Source organism: Trematomus bernacchii, unplaced genomic scaffold (assembly GCF_902827165.1).
Source record: "Trematomus bernacchii unplaced genomic scaffold, fTreBer1.1, whole genome shotgun sequence".
Taxonomy (NCBI): Eukaryota; Metazoa; Chordata; class Actinopteri; order Perciformes; family Nototheniidae; genus Trematomus; species Trematomus bernacchii.
In genome coordinates, this window is record NW_022988066.1 from 602,620 (window position 1) to 626,883 (window position 24,264).

Here is a 24,264-nt window from a genome sequence, read left to right on the forward strand (position 1 = left end):
GACATCTAGTGTTTGAACTAGGATGTGCAATGTACATCGATACCACAACTTATTATAAATATGCTGACCTGCACTGTATTACAGTGTATACAGTATTTAGTATATTCATTTGAGAAATGTTGAAAGAGTTAACATTTTGTAAATAGCAATGCTGTCCAAAATATTAATTTAGTATAGTATATTGTGTGATAAATATAAAAATGTAAATTGGATGGTAATCTACATGCGAAAAATATAAATATATATTGGTATACAAATCAACTGCTTATTGTGATACATGTCTTCACGATCAGAGGTTCAAACTCAAATACTGAATTTTTAGTTACTTAACTCGGGTTTTCCATTTCCATTTCACATGATTATCTTTACCTCTACTTCCTCATATTTTGGAAGCCAGTATTGTAATTCAAATTATTCAAATTCTAAATACAAAATTTAAATCAAATAAATGATGCTGTATTTTTATGGACTTAGTGATATATTTAATAATGAATTGGATATTCTAAATAGTAATTACTTTTATTGTTGGTAATGTTTATTTTATGCTGGTATTTATGTACACAACTAGCTTTTGCATGCCAGACTCTTGTATTTTTACACTGTAGTATTGTTGCTTTTAACTAAGTAAAACAGAATATAAACAGCATTTTGAGTTAACAAGGTACAAATGAACAAGATCTATCAGTAGACCAACACATATCCATAGCTAATACATCATTAATGGAAAATTAATTAACAGCTCATTTTGACCCTGAGGTTGATCGTCATCATGGATCTAGAAAGAGTAGAAACAGTAAAGAAGACAAAGGGGTGGAGGCTGTAGAAAGTTCTACAATGTAATGTTTCCATTGGCGTAAGACTTATGCAATGCCTGATGGCAGACGTGCATGTCATGGTGGTTCACACACGCAAGAATAAGTTCAAGGGCAGTAAATACAAACCGCTGTAACTCAATACACATTCATGTTGCGCAGCCAAACGCTGTTCAAACCCTAAGAATCGTTCCTCTATTTACCAGCTGGGTCTGAACGCTGGTGGTGTTTTCACTTTGTGAGTCTGTGTCATCATGGCAAATTGTGCGAGAACTACCACAGTGGTGGAAAATAACTAAATGCATTTACTCAAGTATTATACTCAAGTAAACTTTTGAACTACTTGGACTTGAGTATTTTCATTTTCTGCTATATTTGAAAGGCACAGGTTATGTTTACTCCACTGCATTAATTTTATAACTGCAGATTCATAATAATAATACATCAAATACATATAACAAATCAATTATGATGTAATGCAGATTAAGATACAACTTGTATCTATTGGGGTAATATTATACCAACAAAATAAGTATGAAAAGTAATTCAAAGATCTCCAACTCTTCACTTCAGTGCATAATGATTATAATGTAGTAATATAATTCACATTATTCTTTATAGGGAGTACTTTTAGTATATTTTTAGGCCAATACTATTATACATGAGTAAAAATGTGACTTTCCAAGTCTTGAAGTGAGACTATTTGGTTAAAAGTAGCCACTTTAGTCACAATTACAGGATAGTACTATGCTGTAAAGTAGTATACAGCAGTAGCAAAAAGCATTCAAGTCAGCAAAGCGACCACAGGGTCTGTCACAAAGCAATATCCAGCTAAAGTTTGATTAGGGGTGCATTTTATTGCCCATGAACTTCACTTAGAATTGCTAATCTTGTACAATACTACAAAGTGTTTGTACATTTCTAAAGCGTACCAATAAAAAACCTGATAAGAGAACATTCAGAAGCAGCAGAGCTTTTAAATCGAGGACATTAAGCCACTGTCTGTCTGTTAATCATTCACTTTTTTATTAAACCACCAGCTGCAGGAGGCAATGGGAATGTTGTCGTCAGGTAGAAGAAGCATTATGGACAGCACATGGGTACAGAAGTAGCAGCATTGGGATGGACAAAAGACCAGTTAAACATAGGCCGGCAAAGCATTCACATAATGGACGGATAATAATCTTGTGTTCAGCAGAGGATGGGAGGAAAAGAAGATAAAACGTGTGTATAACAGAATATTCAGTCACAGGTGATGCTTCTCCCCAGTGTTTCCTGTTGTGCGTTTTTTTAATTGTCTCCATGCTTCTTGTTATCCTGTCAGGCACTGAGTCTGTAAAGCACAATGTCACAATCTGATCTCATTCATTGCTGTATCTCCGGAGTGATTGTCCCAGCAGAGCAGGAGCGGCCCGCTGCATAGGAGCACTTTCAAGTAAACAATAAACAACACAGCTGCAAACAATGCAGACGTACTCTATTTCTGGTTATGCAACCGAGACGACCCTCGTAGCCAAGCAGATGATGGGGCTGTTTGTCCATGTGTGCTGTGTTCAGGGGCTGTTACAGACACATTGGATTACATGTGGAAACAGCGACCACCAGTGGATTCAAACTGCAACTGAATATTTAAAATAATTCAGCTTTGAGGACACTGTTTGCCTGTAAGGTGGCCAGAAAACTGCCAACCAACAGTTATGTTAATGAACAGGCCTGAAAGTGGAATTAAAGTAATTTTTGTTAGAGAGTTAAAAATCTACGCCTCTACAGATATTAAGTAAACTGAATGTACTCTACATTAAGACATAATGTACTTTTAGGAAACATTTCAAGCACAAATAGCCTACAGTATCTTATCACTCATTCCTGTCTTTATGGGGTAAAACAATTAGGGCAAGAAAGTACAAAAGAAAGAAAATACTAATAACATAAAAAATACTTTAAGGAATAGTTTGACATTTACACTTATTTACTTTTTTGCCAAGAATTCCGTGAGAAGATTGAGACCACGTATGCCTATGCTAAATTTGAAGCTGGAGCAAGGAGTGTTAGCTTAGTTTAGCATGTAGACTAAAGATTATTAATTACTACTCCAGGAGGGATGTGATAGTCCAAGAAAAAAGTTGTTGAAGGCTAAGGAGAAATTAATAGGCTTCATATATGGTAGAGTAGTAGAGTGTGTTTTTTATTAGCTTGTGGGCAGAGCCAGGCTTGCTGGCTAGCTGTTTCCAGTTGTTATGCTAGGCTAAGCTAACCGACTGTAGCTTCATATTTGAACAGAAAGAAATGGTGGTATCAATCTTCTTGTCTAATTCTCAAAAAGAAGACATTTTAGTGTATTTCCCACAATGTCAAACTATTCCTTGATTGTGTGTTCTTTAAAGTGTGAAAGAAACAAACATATATGGGTAGGCCTACAGTGTTTCTAAGATAAAATGAAATCAATATAAATATATCTCTTTAATAGCAGCCAACATTTGTGAAGAATATACTTAAAACGTCAAACTGAATTAAATCAGGAATTATTAAACATGGATTAAAATCCACAATGTGTGGGGAGCCAAAACAAGGAAAGTCTAGTCTCTTTCACATTCACTCCTGTCAACAGCCTTTATCAACTAAACCAAAGGGCTATGTTTTGTAGACACACAAAAAAGCACATTCACACACATAAACAGTGGAAAAGCATAGCTTTGTATCATTCATGGACATGTTTAATGTCGAGGTTACTTTTTGTGACGTTGATGATGCTCAACATGTTAGATGAGGTCATTAATACTGTGCAATTATCAAGCTTGATTATGCGTAAAATTGGCAAAAAAAAAGACACAACCTTCCCACAAATAGGTGCCGTGTTGGCACTTTCACACCCTATCCGTTTCCCCCCCCCCTCCCCATTTCATTACACTGTGGTGAATAGTGTCGGCATCATTAATCCCATATGAACGTGAGGTCAAAGGATGCAGAAACATGAAAGAGACGAGGAGAAAGAGAGACTGACTAGGACAAATTTGCTTGTGGATGGCTGCAGTTTAGCATTTTTCAAAAAACAAATATACATACAGTACATACAAATATATCTGTCAATTTATAATACAGTGATTTTTTAAAAATTCATAATCATCTCTTAAATAAATTGCTTTTCATTGCACTTTGTTAAAATAATTAATTATATGATTTCTCTTAAAGGCAATAGTGTGATTTTTTTAAAGGTGAAAAAGATAGTGTACCATAAGCCTGATTTAGGATAATAGTAAAAATAACAAGATCTGTAATATACATACTGTATCTGTAAAAGACCCTCACCTCCTCATTTACATGAATGGATGTTCGTCTCCATATATGTAGCATGTCCTTTTTGATATGACACGTGCGCCCCTGCGCACACCTTTGTGTACATGCTTGTGCATGCTCTTATGCCAGTTTATGTCATATCATGTCTCCACGCGTACATATATACATACAATATTATAAAATAAATAAATACAGGATAACATTCTTGGTTCGTGGTTTTTAACGGTTTTCCTTCAAAGCGGTTTTTGGTGCAGTCTTTGACCAATCTCTGCTTGTTTGGGTTTGAGTCCTTGCTGATGGGATCAACAGTCGACTGAGCCTCCCTGAAAGATGCACGGGTGGGGGAGTTGCATTTGTGTGTGTTTGGGGATTGTAACTGTTTGAATACGTGTGTGTAGCAAAACAGTCTGTGTCCAGTGTAAGAAGGGGGGACCAAAGTCTTTGGCCTGAGAAAAAAATACAGCGAGTGTTGCGTTTTGTTGTGTGTTTCAGGCATAGGAACTGGGTTTGCATGCACTCTGTCATCTTTTAGTCAGCACTATGAAAGTGTCAGATTGTCCCAAAAAGAAGCTCAGTCGCAGGTACTGTCTGAGTGCACCCCCTGTGAGAGGGTGAGTACAGCAGGGATTCTGACAGCGTTCAGGTAGGGGGCGTTCAGGGGGCGCAGCACCCGTCTTCCCCACTTGCCCCTCCATGAAAGGGTCTCACTGACTGACTGGGGGCTACTGGTTGGAGCAGAACCCTCACTCCACCCGCCTCCACTTCCCCACTTTCCCTCATCACCTACGCCACAACGCCGCGCGTGTCCACGAGACAGGGTGGAGAGTCTGGGTCTCCACCGGGCTCGGCGGGGGCTAGATGGGTCCCTCGTTGTGGGCGGTGTGGTTGCTCCTGTTGAGACCCACACAGTTCTGCTGCTGCTGGTTGAGCAGGTGGGACGTCTCGTTGGCGACGGTTACGGACACGGCAGGGGTGGTGCTGGTGGTGCTGGTGGTGCTGGTGGTGCTGGCGGTGCTGGTGACAACGACGGTGGGGGTCTCCACTCCGTCGTGGAGCTCCGTCAGCGTTAGCTCTATCTTAGTGAACTCACTGTCCGTCGACTGTGGCGTTTTGTCCATCCGGGACGCCATTACAGCGTTCTGGTACTGCTGGCGTGTTACCTAGGATAATAAGGTCAAATGTCACCGCAGTTGTGATGGTAGGTACTCCCAGAGCAACCGGCCTGATGATTTCACACTTAGAAAATCGTCATTTTTTAAATATATATATATGAAAACGTTTTTATATTATATATTTTTTTGCATATGTGTATTTATTTGTGTATTCAAGTTCCTTTGTGTAAAATACAAAAGTATATTATGCCAAAATATAATAATGTACAGTATACTATATTATAAGTATAGCTAGTTATTAAAATGTCATAGTATTAAATATCATAAGAAAGTCACGGTATATACTTTGATATATTATTCAAAAGAAATTGTGAAGCTGTCATAAAACATAGTCATCATACAGTATATTATTCCAAAAACAGTCAGTATTGTATCGTCTTAGACAAGTTATAGTATTGTACATTATGAACTTTTTGGAAAAGTCATAATATATGATGTCATAAAAAGGTATGTCAAAAAGTCGTAATTAAGTCAAGCATAAAAAAGTAATAGTTATACGTAAAAATATCATAGTGTGGAATGTAAAAGTAATTCTAAAGTATATAATAAAAAAAGTTTAAAAAAGAAGTCATAGTTTAGTAAAAAGCCTGTAAGAATCTTCTATTCCAGCATTTATGTTTACACATTTGAGTCTCAGTGGGCCGGTCTTGTTCATCTGTGTGTGTTCTCACCTTTATATACTGCTCATCTGTGTGTGTTCTCACCTTTATATACTGCTCATCTGTGTGTGTTCTCACCTTTATATACTGCAGGTCTGTGCGCGCTCTGACTGAGTAGTCGGGTACGTAGATCTGCAGGAAGGAGTTGAGCTGGTTGTTGCTGCTGCCGAGCGTCGGGGTGATGGCGTCGATACGGTCGCTTCTGTTCAGGGAGTCTGAGTGGTTGAGTCCAAATGGCCGCGGAGGAGATTTATTTTCTGTGAGGAGGTGATGAGAGAACAGAATGGATTTAAACCAGTAAATGTAAAAGTATCTCAGAAAATATATTTTCAACCTTGGCTGTCGTCAGTGCCTATATGTTTCGTTCACAACTAAAAATGGTTAAAGGTCCCATGTCATGGCCATTTCTACTGATCATAATTCCATTGTTGAGGTCTACTAGAATAAATTTACATTGTTCAATGTTCCAAACTCACATTGGTTTCTCATACAGCATCTCTGTATAGTATGTGTATTCACTCTCTGTCCTACACGCCTTGTTGGAGCTGCTGACCCTCCCTATGAGCCCACTGTGCTCTGATTGGTCAGCTCGCCCACTCTGTTCTGATGAGTCCACCACAGTTACAGCGGAACATCAGTGTTTATGTGTTACAATGGCGTTTGTTAGCAACCAGAAAATGACACCAGTAATGACAAACAGATGAGAATGCTGCGTGGGGTCTGGGTGCCGTGTTGGCGGGACGTTGCGGGGCTCGCTGCTCCGCCCTTTGAGGCTCGAGGAGCGGACAGTGTGAGCTGGATTACTGGTGTCGTTTCCTGGTTGCTGCGTGGGGTCAGCGAGACAGGGAGACACCGAGACACCGCGGAACTCAGCCTGAGCACACACACACACACTCATAGCCAGGCTGTGAGTGTGTGTGTGTGTGCGGAGATCCGCGGAGCCGCAGCGTGTGTGTGCTTAGACTGAGTTCCGTGGAGCCGCGGCTGAGAAAAGATAAGGCTGAGTGAGTGTGTCACTATGACTGTTACGTCACTATGACCAGGAAGAAAAAAATGGAAAAAGAAAAATCTCCAACGAGGCGTTCTGGGGCAGCATAGACAGGTTTTTTCTGTGTTAGAGTTTTACTCGCTACAGGGTGTACTTTGAGGGTTTGAAGACCGTTTACATGCATAAAAAGCTACATAACACACAAGGGGACGGGTAATAACCAGAAAAGCATGACATGGGACCTTTAAGACGTGGAAAAACAACAGAGAGCTCATGTCACAGTCTGATCTCTGCTTGAACTCATTATTAGGGAATGCTTTTACTTCACATGTGTGCTGTCATCTATTCTGTCATTTCAATTGTCCCTCCTGGGTTGCCATATCCAGAGAAAAATAGCTTGAGGCCATTTTTATATGCAGAGTTTGAAGCGGGGACTATTCTACGGAGCCCCCTAGGGGACATGGAGAAGAAACACAAAATTGGTTAAAAAAGATCTTGTTTTGCGAGATATCGCAAAACCTTTGTGAGATCTTGCAAAACTTTTCATTTAGCTCAATGTTCTTCCGGGTCATTTCAGCAACACAGAAACCACAATAATGGAGCGGTTCATCGATTTTTACTTTGAGCTTGGCCTTAAATATAAAGATATAACATCAGTGCTTGGCAATAGTCACGGGTTTCACATAAGTGAAAGACACCTCAAGAGAACACTCAGAGCGAGGGGACATGCACGTCGCAAAGCATAGCCTACTCTGAGCTGAGTTATTGACAGATTTGAATTTCGCGGATCAATAACTCATGCACATAACATGACTTTACAATCATAACAAGATAGACAACGAACTACAGAGTCGTTTTTATCAGAACAGTTTGATACGCACCGTCATCCGAGCTAAACATCAAGAATTGGTCACAATCTGCAGCTGGAGGAGGGAGGAGTGCTTAGGGACCGTCTACAAACTGCAACACCGAAAAATATATACTCATAGAAAAATTCAATAATTTCATTTTTTTAAGATGTAGTGCTACCAAAATCTCTTAACACATCAATGGTTATGTTGTTGTTACAGTATAACACTTATTTTGAATAAATATGCTTTTAAATATTTTTCAGGCTTTTTTATTTCAAACTATTTTAAATTACTTTGACATTTTACAATGTAGTGCAACCAAACCCCTTTCACACATCAATAATGCATTGCTGCTCATACTACATCAGGGTTGTCCAAACTACGCCCCGGGGGCCAAAATGTACTTCTTGAATATACAGATCTGCACTTTTAGTCACACCTGCAGCAGCTTGGCTCTGGATGGCAATGTTGGTCAGTCGGTCAGCAAGTCCACAACTTTGGTCCATATTTCAGTAACTATTAGAAGAATTACTATGACATTTAGTATAGATAACTGTGGTGCCAAGGCGATAAGTCCTAATGACTCTGGTAATCCCTACACTTGCCCTCTAGCAACAAAATGAGGTTCAAATGCGGGCTTTACATGAACTTGCTTCATAACAATTAGACGTATTAGCAACATTGGCTTTGGTTTATGGCAAAATATCTGCAAAACTAATCAAAGTCCTGTCAACCACAGATGTACTTTGTATTGTTGTAACAGGCTAATGCTAGCTTGCTAACATTCTAAACTAATATGGGGATCATGGCAAACACTAAAACTTCTAGCATCAGCGTGTTAGCAATGTCATAGTGGGCATGTTAGCATGCTGATGTTAGCCTTTAGCTCCAAGCACCTCTGCACTCAAAGGGATAGTTCCGATTTTTGAAAAGGTAGGTGTATGCTATATTTGAATTTTTTTTTAACAGAAGCCAGTATGCTTTCTTCAAAGCAGACCAGACTAGACTTGATTGACAAAAACATACATTTTATCTCACAGAAATGTGTGAAAAAAATCGAAATAGAGATTACATTATACTTTTTTAGGATGCTAAAACTTTCTGCTGTCCACAGTTTACTTGTCCAGGCTTTACTTCTGTCCAGTTACACCTGTCTGTTTCTCCAAACTTGCCAACCTGCATCTACTGAAGGAAATACACTGATCCTGGATATGTACCTCATACAACCCCACTTAAAAAAATCAATTGAACTATACCTTTAAGTATGGCCTGACAGATCTGCGGTGTGGCGACAGGCGCCTAATCTTAGCTGCTCAACAGCTTCAGCAGCACTTAAAATCCTGTGTTATTGGTGACATTTTTCCAGGTCAACTTCTAAGACCTCAGTACAGATGCTTGCTGTGATGTATGGAAATCTAATTTCTAACGTAAGTCTTTAGGTGCTAGGGGGGAGCTTCATACAGCAGGTATTGAGTAGGTGGTCTCCAGTGATGCTGCTTCCTTCTACGGTTACCACATGGAAGACTTCTAGTTATTTTTTCTAATATTTGTTAGACATTTTTTAATTAAAGCGAGATTATGTTTTCCACTTCTTAAAGAAGCCTAGTGAAAATCACACACAACAAAGTGGAAAAGTATTGGCCAACGCTAATGCTACTACGCTGACTGGAATGTATGTAATCCCATGTTAGAATGTGTGTGTGTGTGTGTGTGTGTGTGTGTGTGTGTGTGTGTGTGTGTGTGTGTGTGTGTGTGTGTGTGTGTGTGTGTGTGTGTGTGTGTGTGTGTGTGTGTGTGTGTGTGTGTGTGTGTGTGTGTGTGTGTGTGTGTGTGTGTGTGTGTGTGTGTGTGTGTGTGTGTGTGTGCGCGCGCGGACCGAGCACAGTGGGCCAAAGACCTGGCATGTGAACTCTTGCGGATTAGTACTCCAGTTTCTAGGGGCCTTAGGGGCCAGGTCAATACGCAATAAAAAAAAATGCAAAGATGTGTGTCATGGATACACACACATAATGCATTTACATACAGCCACACTCAAACGATTGTGCTTTTCGGGTGAAAAAAACATGTTTAGAGGTGCAATGTAGGTCACCGCTACAGAGAGGAAGAGAGTGTATTTGTTAAACTGCATTTCCGGATTCATGTGGGTGTGTTTGTGTTCGTGGCAGCATGTCCGTAGGTATGTGTGCGTACATGTGCATGAGCGTGTGAACATATGTGTCTTTGTATGTGCGCTCAGCGGTGTCCGGCAGGGGGCTGTAGCTGTAGGTCTTGTTTATGTAAGGCGGAGGGTTAAAGGTTAGGGGCGAGCGGGGCGGAGCCTGGGTCCGCTCGGGGGCCTCCAGTCTCCAACACCATTCAGCCACTTGACTAATGGCTCAGGAGATGAGGGTGTTAAGTCTCAACCTGAATCGGTTTTCCTCTCTCCCCCCTTCTCTTTCACTTATGTACGCATGGAAATACAGTGCATGTTGCATTCAGGTGAAAACAGACTTTCAGGCATGCTTCCAAAAACATAAAGAGACATGAAACACATACAAAGTGACACAAAACCACTAAAAAAGAGACACAAAATGAAAAGAAAGAGATGCAAAACAACTACAAAGTAACTGAAAATGAAAACAAAGAAAAAAGAAACAACCACAAAGACACCAAATAACTTTAAAGAGACATAACATGACAACAAAGAGATTCAAAACCACCACAAAGACACAAACAACTACAAAGAGACACAAAATGACAACAAAGTGACACAAAACAACTACAAAGAGAAGCGACATGACAACAAAGAAAAAAGGAACAACCACAAAGACACAAAACAACTTTAAAGAGGGAGAAAATAACTACAAAGAGACATAACATGACAACAAAGAGATACAAAAAACCCACAGACACAAACAACTACAAAGAGACACAGAATGACAACAAAGAAATTCAGAACAACTACAAAGAGACAAAACAACTACAAAGAGGCACTAAATAAACTACAAAGGAACACTGAACAATCAGAAAAGATACTACTCAAACAGGAGAAAATAGGATTAAAACCCTGTGTAGGTTTATGCAAAGCATGCAGGGTTACATGTGGAACATTGTTGTATTCCAGCACAAACAGTACCACAGCATGTTATATGTGAGGATGTGCAGAAAAGGCCACTGTACCTGGAGATCCTGCTAATGATTCAGCCCTACTGACCACAAAGGTACGAGACAGGGACAGAGGCACTGAGGGGGAGATCCAAAAGGAGAAGGAAAAAAAAAGAATGTGTTCAAGTTGAGAAACAATCGATGCATATACACACATGGTAAATGTGGATTCAATCTGGTAGGGAAGCCTCATCATTAGCAGGCACAACAGGAGCAAAGTTGTCAAGTCTCATCATAAAGTATTTGATTTCTTTCTTGATTTTTGTGTTCCTGCACACATGACAAGAAAATGTATTCTACTATTTCACCAGTAGGTGTCTCTCAGATCTCATCACCGATGTGATTCAGAAAAAGGGCTGAGAATAATAGGACTGTAGTTTATGAATGGACTGAGAGGATCACTAGGCTTTGTTATGATGTCACTGCAGGACGGCAGTCAGTATTACAATCATAGTATGTCAACATTCATCAGAGGGAAATGTAGGCCTAAAATCACAGAAGGTCCTTAACGTACATGTACTTCAGTGACACATGGGGCAATGTGAAGGTAGAAATTGGACAAGTCAAATTTGATCCATATCACTTTTTACATTTTCTTCACTTGACAGAAAGGATGTGAACATTTTTAATCAGAAATGTGTCAGATATAGCGAGAGATAGCTATCTAAATATTTTCCTAATATGTTTTTAAGTAGAAATATAGTAATCAGAGTACTATTTATCCTGGGAATTTTGCTTTAGTGACAGCTACTCCATTTTAGAATAAAATAAAAATAAAATACTAAAACAAATATTTATATAACATAAGAAGTAAGACTATGAATTCAAAATAAATACATAATAAAGAGTAAGAGTACACCTGCATTGAAAATTCAACAAAATTAACCTGACAAGAATCTTTTTTGAAACTAGTTTTGATCTTACCTGGCAAGGCTGTCAGAGCCAACATCCCGTAGAAGGAAAACGGTCCCGCTTCAAACTTCATCCCCTCTTTTCCCGCCTCCACCTCCACTTTCCCCTGTGACATAAAGATAGTGTTACACAAACTATGTTCTTTACTCTGGTATTTACTTTGTCCACATACAGAAAACATATTCATTGTACATTTGCAGTTTGTAACCATAGTGCTTCGTTGTGGATGTCCGCTACAGCTTTGGAGTCACACTTTCACCTCTTTTTAAACCACTTTCCCTGCTATATGTATTCATGCTGCCGTGAGTTTAGAACAAATCCCCCCTTCCTTTTTACTATTTGTAAATCCGTACTCTTGTTTAATAGCTTCCGATCTGCTGCAAAACCCTGGTCTGAAGGTCATTGACACCCCACGTGTTCAATCTGGACCTTATTTGATCCAGGGATATTACACATATCTAAGTGGGTGCATAGGGGAAGTGTCGGCAAAATATTCGATTTTATATGGATTCAAACATGACTTTCAACTCATATTTAGTGCCAGTGATTAAGGTCTTCTTCTGATCCAGTGTATTCAGAGACAGAGCGCACAATTAAAACCAGTTTTCAAACTGTTTGGCTACATGAAGCTCGGCAGCTTTTGTTTGATCTGCTTTTGAATAAATAAGTGTAACTCTATAGGGGGATTTATTTTAGTTGCCTGCAAAGAGAGATTGGTAAGGACAGTAGCATGACATTTTGATCATTTTTAATATGAAAACAGATATATTTTAACTTTTGATTGGTGTTTTTTTCTGGAATTTACACTACCGTCAAAAATGAATACATCATGTCTTCTTATATTGTTCATGTTCTTATTATGAGGTTAATATAATGTCGCACTCCAAATTAACTTCTGAATGTTGCACAGCATTTTTTTAAATGTGTATTGTCCCAGTATTTTCCACAGTTGCGCTTAGCATTATTATTATGATACTTTTGTAAAATGATATTCCAGCAGGGATAACATTTCTAATAACTCCAGAGGGTTTTAAAGTTAATATGTTTTGGTTGGGAAAAAGCTAATATAATTTCTCTTTTTTTTTTCTTGCGAAAAATATTCTATGTCAAAACTATAAATAACATTTTGACTGTGGACGAGACAGTTTGCTCCCCCCCTGCTGCACACAAAGATAAGAAAGAAAGAAATTAGTAGAAAAAAAGACAGTGGGCAGACATATCTCCGGCCAGACATTTGTATTGCTAATGAGCTGTTTATCTTGGGTACTGTTTCTTGCTTTAATCCTAACGGCCCTGCAGTACAGTCATACCATGCATACCTCTTCAGGATGCCCCTGTGGGAACAAACCTGCAGTACAGCTCTGTTAGGAGGATGGCTTTACTGTTCAAAACTATGGGAACAAGGGAAATAGAGCGTGTAGCACTAACATTGCATGTAATGTAAAAAGTAGTTTGATCAATTACTGTGATCACTGAATGATAAATTGTCCTTCAGCATGTTACACAAATTCCTTTTTGAGCAGTGGGTCTGATGTTGGACCTTTTTTCTTCACTTTGTATCTCGTTGTTTCCACACACCTGCAATAGGAGGATGAAGTAATCCACGGGCTTGTTCCTGTGGAAGAGGTAATGCTCCACCGCCCGCTTGTTCTTTTCATCGTATTTTAACTCCTGGATGACGTTGGGATGCTTCAGCAGGCGCAGCAGAATCTTTTCTGACATTTGCATCGGTGTGAAAGGCTCGATCTCTGAAGAACCGGGGAGAGACAGAGAGGGAGACTGTAAGGAATTTGAGATATCAATTAAAATCCAACACATATATATGGGGCTTATACCAATGTTAATATACTAGTTAAAAAAAGATATATAAATATTGTAATATATTGACCCACAGCATTTTATTTACACAACAAATACAGGACAAAAATGTTTTTTATTAAGTGCTATAAGGACAGTCAAAACATTTATACCACGTCATCTTCCAGAATAATTGTGATGGACACTTTATACTGAAATCTGACTTTTTTTCAATGAATAAACATCAAATGTGCAGACTGGGCCTCGTGCGGGGATGACTTGTACAAATGTTCAATCTTGAAGAGGGCATATAATACTCATCTAACCCTAACCCTATTGTATTTTGTGCCTCTACTGTGACATGTCGCCATGCTTTAATGTTCAAAACTTTGAAAAATTGTTCTCATACTGCCTGTGCTGCAGCCCCTCTTTTCACCCTCTGTCTGAAACCAGAGCCCAGTCTACTCTGATTGGTTAGCTGGCCGACTCTGTTGTTATTGGTAAACCGCTTAGAGGTGTCCCGCCCCTTAGCCTATCACGTAGAATGTGTTGGAGCGCTAGCCTATAGGAGCATGAGTGTTACATAGTGATGTCACTATGTTCCAGAACTAAACCAAGGAGTCCAATGGAGGTGTTTCAGGCAGGGAGGTAATGTGTGGAAGAAAAAACTCCCTCTTGAGAAATGGACACACTTTTGGGGGTGAAATGTTCCTTTAAAAGTTTTGTTTTTATGTATCCAATTCTAAGTGTGTGATATGTTATCATAGGATGCTACAAGGAAACTAACATCCAAACCTGCCCAATTTTTATTTTTTATTTTTAAACAACCATACTGCGACTGATCTGCTTCAACCAGCTGACGGGCCAATCAGCTCGTTCCGCTGAGCGGCGGTGATATGTGTCAGCTGGCTGCTGGCTCCACCACCAGGAACTAAACTCCCTAATAGCCTTTAGAGGAACTTAATCATCGCTTAGCTGCTAGGTCAAAGTTCTGAAGCAAATCCAACTGCAGTGAGGCATCGTCAACCTCTGCTGCTGTAGTAGTACTCGGATACTCAGCCACCTGAACAGAAATCCATTTCCCCAGGGAACGCGGGTGAAATATTTCACATTTTACACTAAGTATGTCGACTTGTGTGAGAACCACGATCATAGGCCAAAAATGCTGGATGTGATGTCACTGAGGAACGCGTGTAAGCAAACAGGGTGGTGTTTTTAAAGCTGTGAGCTAAGATCTCAACATGTAACCTCCAGAGTATGACACGCAAGCAAATAGAAGCCTGCATTTTTTGGGGGGGGATCTGCGCGCAGTCTGCACAGACATCCCGTGTCGCGCTGCTGAGAGGCCTTCACCACCTCTACACACAAACCAACACACTTGTTGTGAGTCCCCACACAACTCATTCCCTCACACACACAAACAACAGATACTCATTCCACACACATACTCATTCTTCCCTACACCCACTTGCCCAAAACTCAAAGCCCATACTGGCACATGCTCACACAAACAGCTCACACACACACACACACACACACACACACACACACACACACACACACACACACACACACACACACACACACACACACACCACACACACACACACACACACACACACACACACACACACACACACACACACACACACACACACACACACACACACACACACACACACACACACACACACACACACACACACACACACACACACACACACACACACACACACACACACACACACACACTTTCCCCGCAGCGATGGGGCTGAGGGCACACTGGGGGAAGTCAAGCAGCAACGCAGCCCACTTGCCTGTTGCTAGGAAACGCAGGGTAGCCAGCAGAAGCTGAGGTGATATTTTAACCTTCATTTCATTGTCGTTAGGCTTGAAGGCCGAGAAATCCTGCTTCCTCTCCCGATGGGTGATTTTCTTCTTCGTCTTGTTGTCAGCTGAGGAGGGGAAATGAAAAAGTAAGACACAAACTAAAAAGTTGTAGTGGACCCACGCCACTCCACAGACTGTGAGCTCGTCCCCCGGGTCACAGGGTGACTAAACTTGAGTTACCCAAAGCTTATTGCTTTTTCCTGAAATGTAGCTGTGGCGTTCTTCTCAGAACTAAAAGGGAGCTATAGGGGGCTACACTGTTAGCTTACCACATTCTTAGCATTACTTAAAGCCATATGTATTAGGCCATATGTAGACTGGCACGTACGCTATATCTGCTGGCCATTACCACCAGACAGCTCATTGTTTGGTCAAATACACTCTACTAAAACGTTAAGAAAAATATAAAACAGATTGTGACACTATAACATTATTGATTTCTCCCTCTGTATATTTGCTTTAAAAAACGACTTTTTAACTTTTCGGTGTACAACAACCATGATAACCTAATCGAATCTTCTAAAAAAAACGCAATTATTAAACTTAAATTAAATTGTTACACAAAATGATGATAAACAATAATCCACATGTAATGAAAGGGATCTCTCGTATTGATGAACCAGCAATTCCTATCGATTCCTCCCCGTTTTAGCATCTTTCAGCTCTATTGTTTTGGTTTAGCTGCTGGAACTTCACTGTTTCGGTTTACACTCACCGAGGCAGCATTGACATATCTATAAAAAACTACAGTAGTGTACCTACCTACTACTGCTACGAACTGCGACGTTAGCGATTAGCTATGAACATTAGATGTAAATGACCTAACAAAGTTGCCTTATTTAAGAAGAATAACTTAATTCATTTCATAATTAAATACAATAAATAAATACTTTATTTAATGTAATATTAAAATCGTTAAACAATTTAGTTTTATATGTTACACCGATGTGCAGACCGGTAACTATGCTTTGTGACCGTAAGGGTTTGTTGTTTTTGGTGCCTCGGAACTAATGTTTGTTCATGTACTAGTACTGCGTGTTTTGTTGACGCACTAGGCAACTCAACGCAGGTAGACGTCTTTATTGAAGCTCTGCTGCGGCTCGTGACATTAAGCTATCAGCAGAAGAAGAACTTTCAGGATTCAAATAATCTCCTTTCACAACAATCGGTTTGGATGCCATGTCCTATTTTCTTTAATTTATTTGTATGTCTAGCACACTATGCTAATGTCTTTGGGCTATGTATATATGTTGTTCGTTGGTGTAGTTCTCACTGCGTAACGGAAGAGGGGAGACTACAAGATTATCTCCAAGAATAAACGCCCGTTTCAAAGAACCGACCTGTGTCTGTTACGTGAAGAGAGCTACATTCGTTTTTAAGAAACTAACAATTTCTCAGATAAGATGGTACTAGACAGAGCAGAGTCCAGATGATAATTATTTGTGGGTTCATCAATACAAGCAATACCTTTTCAATTACATTTAATTTGATCCATTGGTAGTATAACAATATTGATCATTAAAATGTATATTAGGCGCATGAAAAAAAAAATGTTTTCCTCACTTACAAATTCTAGCATCAGATATATTTATGATGCTAATTTTGGGGCCTGTTTTCTGTCACATGTTTGTATCATGATATATTGTGCCATGTGCCATTTAGGTGTAGCAGCATTAGTGTGTATTTGAAAGCCCCCGAAAGGACACAACATTTATATTTAAATACATTTGCTGCCTGGGTTAGCGTACATTAAGTTGGTTAAGATGGTCCCCATCTAACCCTAATCCTAACCGTTAAATAGAGCCCTGATACTTTAACAGGCTATATACCTGTTGGGGTCCTACAGTATAAGGGGGTACGTGAGAGAGAGGAACTTACTGTACAGGTCAGTCTCGTCCAGGATCTCCGACTTGATGATTTCTTCAATAACGTCCTCCAGGGTCACAATACCCAGAACCTCGTAGAAAGGGTCTCCCTCGCCCTCGTTGTTCACCCTCTGAACTATGGCCAGGTGGGATTTACCTATCAAAACACACAGATGCACACAGGTTATAAAGTCAGGGTCATACATTGATAAAGGGAGTTATATAGTATAGTAAAAAAGGTCAGGTGATGATGGAGGTACAAGGGAACATACGTACAGGCAAGGAAACACATGGCTATATCCACTTTGATTTGAAAAGTTTCTCTTTTCAACACCCTGTATCATAGGTCATTAGTGGTATTTTATACTGTGAAATAGACAAAATAAATCACTTATGTCAGCTAAGACTCACAGAACACTGATGCTGCAGTTTGTCATACAGCAGGTGACACAAAGTGATCTGAAGGAGGACTTTTATCTCTATATCAGTTAAAATAACCAGGGATGCAGGACAATGGTAGTTCAAGTGTTTACAGTGCCAGCTCAAACAGCCACAGAGACATACAAAGTGACAGTCAAACAGTCAGAATTTCATCATATAGCTCCCCATAGCCCTCCCTCCCTCCACATCTGTGTTCCCAGGACCCTCCTCTGAGCCGTACCATCCGGGGGAAAAAAGGAAAAAAAAGAAACAAACTGCCGTGTATGCAGAGAATACTGTCAAGTAAAACGCTAAACAAATTCTTTGCCTTTTCTCAGCTTGTGATCATTTAAAAGGAATTTTCCAGAGGCCCAGGCTAATATTAGCCCGTTCAAAATGAAGTTTCCATTCAGCCCCGGCGATATTCTCACCGAGCGGAGGAACAGACCCGGCGAAGCCTCCGCTGTGTGATCAGATTGTCTCGGAATGGGCCGTTTGCATGCAGATACTCCAGTGTGTCAGAGTGCATGAGGGTACGAGTGCACAAGCCTGTGTGTGTGTGTGTGTGTGTGTGTGTGTGTGTGTGTGTGTGTGTGTGTGTGTGTGTGTGTGTGTGTGTGTGTGTGTGTGTGTGTGTGTGTGTGTGTGTGTGTGTGTGTGTGTGTGTGTTTCTGGAGAACACAGGTATATCACTGAGTCAGTGCTCACATGCTGTTTCAGCTAATGTTGTCTGCTTTGGTGCAGGACTGAGGGCTGAGAGCACTGATTGTTTTATTGCACTGCAGCTTCCACACTGATGTGCAGACCCTGAGAGTATCAATGTGAGAATGTTGTGAGCATTAGATGCAGAACTGATGCTTTCAAAACATGTACTCAGGTTACACTTAATAGCCTGGCAGGGAAAGGTATTAATAATGTAAACACCAGAAATCCAACATGAAAAATAGTTTTCAAAATGGCAGGAAATCTGGGAAAAAGGTAAAGGCGTCCTATTTCTAGTGAAATGTCGATCTTGAGCGTGTTCTTTGTCACTGAGGGTTGGGTTTAACTAGGACAAACACACATGGAGCCTCAGTGGGTTAAAGCAATCAAGCCTCAGAAGTCCTTGGGCAAGCAATGTACTCTACAAAGCAGAGTACAGTGAAACAGATCAATGCTACTTCCTTCTCTTTAATGGTATCCACTCCACTCATGGCAGGTGGTGGTCGAACTTAATGTCACATAATTATACTGTTAGAGTGAACAGAACATGAAAATCCAGCTGGGAAAGTGAGATTACCTAATTTAAAATAGTTAGTTTTTTAGCACAAATACACTTGTCAAGACTTTTTTCTGTATAACATTGGAGTCGTTATTTAGTTCTTAATATTTGAAGGAATACATTTTTGGAAATAATCTCGTTATCTTTAGATGAACATACACCACGTTCATGTCTGTATGATAAATATAAAGCTTCTGTCAACGGCCAGTTAGCTTAGCTTAGCATTAGGAATCAAAGAAAGAAGGATACAGCTAGCCTGTGCAAAGGTTAAAAAATCTACCGACTAGCCAGGCAATAGTTCACTTATATCTTACATGCTATTCCATAAAAGAAACATGGTTTGAATAGGACATTGCTGTTGTTGCTTTTCTGTACTTATGCTAAGCTAAGCTAACCAGCTGCTGGCTTCAGCTTCAAATGTATAATACAGACATGATGAGTGGTAATGATTTTCTCATCTAACTCTCAGCAAGAAAGTTTATTTGACCAAATAGTTAAACTATTCTTCTAGGGGATGTGGTGGTAAGCAAAAGTTAAGGTTGACCAAATAAATCTTAAATCAAAACTTTGTAAGAGCTTTCAAGAACAAACCGTTATGTCTGCTTCCGTCTGGCACTGTTTTATTCTTCTCTCTTCTACTCTGTTTCTTCTTCAGACTTACATTTGTTTTTATCTAGAACTACTTACAATGAGCAACTACTGTGTGATTTAATTGAAAGGTCAGAAAAAAAGATGGTAAGTGGACCTTGGGTTGAGACCATCAGCAAGGACTCAAAACCAGTTGATAAAACACAATATACTCTTTCAAATCACTACATAATGCTCAACAGAACAAGAATCTTGACTGTACAACATTAAAAGTCAAATCAATAATCAAAGTCGAGGTCTTAACTTGATATTGATATTCTGTACAAACTGTGAAGTCCACTGAGACAAATGTAACATTTGTGATATTGGGCTATATAAATAAACATTGATTGATTGATTAACAAAAAGTGATCATTCCAAAGACACAAAAAAGGCCTGACCTACGACTTTTAAATGAGCCACCTGATAAGAAATGGAGGCCATCACTGATACCACTCACAATCTGTTCATCTCTACAAGCTCACACTCACTAAACACACATGGGACAGCGCGAGTGACTCGTTTGACAAGTTAAACTAATCCCATCAGGATGTTTGTTCCCATCAAGAGCACTTGCTATCACCTCCTTCAACACAAAAGTTTACATGGGGTTAACCATTAGAGATGACTCATTGTAAGAGCTTTAACAGAGGAAGCATAGGTCACTAGTAGAAGGAGAAAACAAGGGGAAGCTAATCATTTAAAATGACAAAAAGTAAATAAAGTGATATGGATACACCCATCATTCCATCATACTATTTGGTATGTTTCATGGAAATAGAAACTAGTGACATCTATTGATCACATATTTTGCCACAAAGTGCCAAAAATGGCAATATCTGTAACAGTGTTGGTTAAGCAACCACTTTATGTAAAAAGTGTCCATCTGAGATATGTAAACAAATATTGGATGGATTGCAATTCATGTTTGTACAGACCATGATGTCATGAAGTCCTTACTTTTCCAATAACGCCATCAGCAACTTAGATATAGTATTACTTATCCTGTGAAATATTCCCATCTTCTACATGGATTGGCACAATGTGCGGTACAGACATTCAAGAAATGGCTACGATATAACAAATGGTAAGGACTACAAAGTGGTTAATTCCCATTTCCCATGGGTTAAATTGGAACAACTTTGGGGAACTCTTGACTTTTCCTCTAGCAACCATGAACAGGTCAAAGTTTTCCCTTATCCTGAGATGTATCTGAACCATAATTGGTGGATTGGTACAACATGAAATTCACGTCAGCCTTAGCTGTGCTTTTTGTGATAACTAACACATGTTAGCATGCTAACATGGTTAACTCAGATGTCACCATACTAAATATTACCTGTTAACACCAACATGTTAACATTATTTTTGTGAGCATGCTAGCAAGCTGATGTTAGCATTTAGCTCAAAGCATCACTGAGTCTAAGAACAGTCCTGTTAGCGTGGTTGTAGACCTTTAGAATTGCCATAAGCAAGACTAAAGGTCAGTAGAAATGTACAAAAGTTCATGGCAATTAACCATTTTTGGACTTTAGTGTTGGAGTGATGGACAGCCATCCCCAGAGCCATGCTTCAAACATGGGTACATTCATGCAGACAGACCTATCTGAATACAGCCAGATAGATATACAGCTTCCTTTTTTCCACTCCAAAATATAAATGTATTTATTTTACAATGCTGGTGAGTGTTTTGTGTCATGTAACATATGCCAGTACTTTCTCTGAATATCGACTGACAGAACATAAGTCTTTATACTAATAAGAACAGACATCAGAGTTGAAAATATACAGTAGAATTTGACTTTTCAAGACAGAAGGATAGACATATTTGGATAATTTCTTCCACTTAAAACAAATGTTTTTATTTTGGAAGCTTTTGTCCATTGCGACAAATAAAAAGTGCATTCAAAATGCAGTGAAAGTCTAAATGCAGCCAATTTAAAAGCAATTTACCCATGTAGACCACTCTGGTGTTTCTGCCTAGTCTATCAAAAATCTATTTCTGTCTCTATCAAGACACACACACAGTCACACACACACACGCAAGCACACTGGTCTTTTGCACAGTAGCTCCAGTCCTCATCGTATTGTCTCGCAGTCCCACAAGATGAGTGCATACTTTCCAGTTTCCCACAAATACTGGAGCTTGGCAGAGGGCCACAGGGAGAGTGTGTCCTTGCGAGGACCAGTCGTCTGGGGTCCTATACGCCATCACTGCTGCCTGACATCTGGGGCTGTCTAGCTGGGCTGAGGCTGAATGCATGCTGGGTATTCCAGCACACAGGCACACTGCACATATTGGGGTCGGGGGTTGATTCACTTTCAATTTCATTAAGGGAGCGTGTTTTCTGAAAGCCTAAAATGCACTTAAAAGCTCTCTTATTCCATTTCGAAAACACTTCTGAGAATAATGGTTGTGTCATTAGACCTGTTACCGGCAGGTTTAGTTTGCATTTGTAATTGGGTGACGTAAACACACAGACACACACACATACACACAGAGGATTATTGTGTTTCCCCTAACAACAAAGCAGCAGATGACTCAGGTACCAGGAAGTGCTTAATCTCACTGAGGAGAAGGTTGGAGATCCCAAGTTGTGTGTATTAAACACTAGCTGCAGAAGTATGAAGATGCACGGTAAAACATCTACTCAAGAGCGCCATAACTGGGATTTTGAAATCAATACCAACTAAACCAATAGTTGTTTACTGTTGTTGGTACTATAGACAAAGTCAAAGGGTCATCAAACTCTATAGGCTTTATCCTTTGGGGACAATACATGCATTTACATTTGTTTGAAGTCTATGTAAGGTTGTTGAGATATTTTAGTCTGGAGACTTGCCTATCTGAATACAGCCAGATAGATATACAGCTTCCTTTTTTCCACTCCAAAATATAAATGTATTTATTTTACAATGCTGGTGAGTGTTTTGTGTCATGTAACATATGCCAGTACTTTCTCAGATGCCATAATAGTGTAGCTAAAAATGCTGGTATGAGCTTTTAATATTCCCACTATGTGTAACTTTACTCAGTGAAGTTTTATCTCAAAAATGTACACTGACTTCATCAAACTCTTCATACTCTCTGATGATACAGGTTAATTGTTGCACCCATTGTTCACAAATAAATAACATCCATTGGAAGAAAAAAAATGTTTTAAGTTAGAATACATCAGTCCATCGATAGAAGGTCATCGCCAACTATTTTGCTATCAATTCATTGCTAAAGTTATGTTCCAAGCAAAATGGCAGAAAATGCTGTTTTCAGCCTCTCAAATATTGAGATTATTGCTTTCTCTGTTTGACATTATATTGAACTGAAAAACTTTGGGTTTTGGACTGACAAAACAAGAAGAACAACTTTAAACATAACTTTGGACTTTTGAGTCTATTAATTGATCAATCGAGAATATAAAGGGCAGATTATTCGATAATGAAATAATCGTAAAATATAGCCCTACAGCAGATTAAAACAGACGTAATTCATATTTCCATGCTTTAATGTTCAAAATGCTCTTTATTTTTCTCATACTGCCTGTGCTGCTGCACCTCTTTTCACCCTCCGTCTGAAACCAGAGCCCAGTCTGCTCTGATTGGTTAGCTGTTGTGTTTGGTCAACTGCTTAGAGATGTCCCGCCCCAAAGTCTATCACTTCCACTGGTTGGCGTGCAAGCCAATAGAAGTCTGAGTGTTACATAATGATGTCACTATGTTGCACCTTTATAACATTACAGGGAAAGGAAAACCTCAACAAGCATAATAAGGCCCCTTTAACAAAGGCCCACATTAAAAACACTCAGTTGCACCAATATCTATCCATCTATCCATCAGTCTATTTATCCGTGATCCAAAGCCAAGCCTGAGAACCTCCTCTTAAACCTTCAGAGACCAGGCTGTGTGCTCTTTTCCACCATTCCCAGCTTATTTATGGAATGCAGCTTTGTCATATTTTTCCATAGCGCAATTTCCCCCTATAAATAGGCACGTAAGGCTCGGAGAGTTGGGGTGGGAGTATGAGGGGTCAGTATCTGTTGTGGACACTCATCATTGCCCCCCTCCTTGTCTTGCTCTCCCCCTATTTTTCCAAATATTTGAGCACTGACAAATATAGTGCAATATTAGGGTGATGGGAACCCATCGGAAAGTCCTTCCTCCAAATCTACCTCCAGTGAAAGTTTCCAGCCATCCTGACCCCTTTTTCCATTGACACAGACACAAACTTTACCCTGATGCTGGTGGCATGTCGACCATTTAAAGCTTGTAGTCTGAGTACACATGCAATGTAATAACATTATTCTATGTCTTGGCCTGTGTTATCTGGAGACACAAGTGGAATGTGTGTCTGCCTGTATGTTGTGTTTAGTAGAGTCTGTATTTTCTTGTCTGGAATCATTATGGATACATTGAATGCTATTAATATAAATGAGGGAACAAATTAACCATAAATAGTCACTTTCCTGGAAGTACAGCTGATCTGTAAAACTCAGAGGAAAACCTAACAGTGACATCACTCAGAAAATGTGACTACGCAAGGGATTCTTTGGTTCCCACTTAGTCATGATTTTTAAA

The 24,264-nt window shown here is 39.6% G+C and overlaps 1 protein-coding gene across 1 annotated transcript in view; it reads right to left on the reverse strand.

Annotated features, from left to right (window-relative positions):
- Positions 1–1,819: 1,819 nt before the first annotated feature.
- cnnm2b (cyclin and CBS domain divalent metal cation transport mediator 2b) overlaps positions 1,820–24,264 on the reverse strand; it is a 43,770-nt gene continuing 21,325 nt past the window's right edge. Inside the window, exons 2-8 of the mRNA XM_034120696.1 lie at positions 17,398–17,541; positions 15,447–15,584; positions 13,411–13,580; positions 11,845–11,938; positions 10,936–10,998; positions 6,016–6,194; positions 1,820–5,266 (exon numbers count right to left, since the gene is read on the reverse strand). Of these exons, the coding sequence (XP_033976587.1) occupies positions 4,961–5,266; positions 6,016–6,194; positions 10,936–10,998; positions 11,845–11,938; positions 13,411–13,580; positions 15,447–15,584; positions 17,398–17,541 (1,094 nt within the window). The 3' untranslated portion in view covers positions 1,820–4,960. The remainder of the gene's footprint in view (positions 5,267–6,015; positions 6,195–10,935; positions 10,999–11,844; positions 11,939–13,410; positions 13,581–15,446; positions 15,585–17,397; positions 17,542–24,264) is intronic.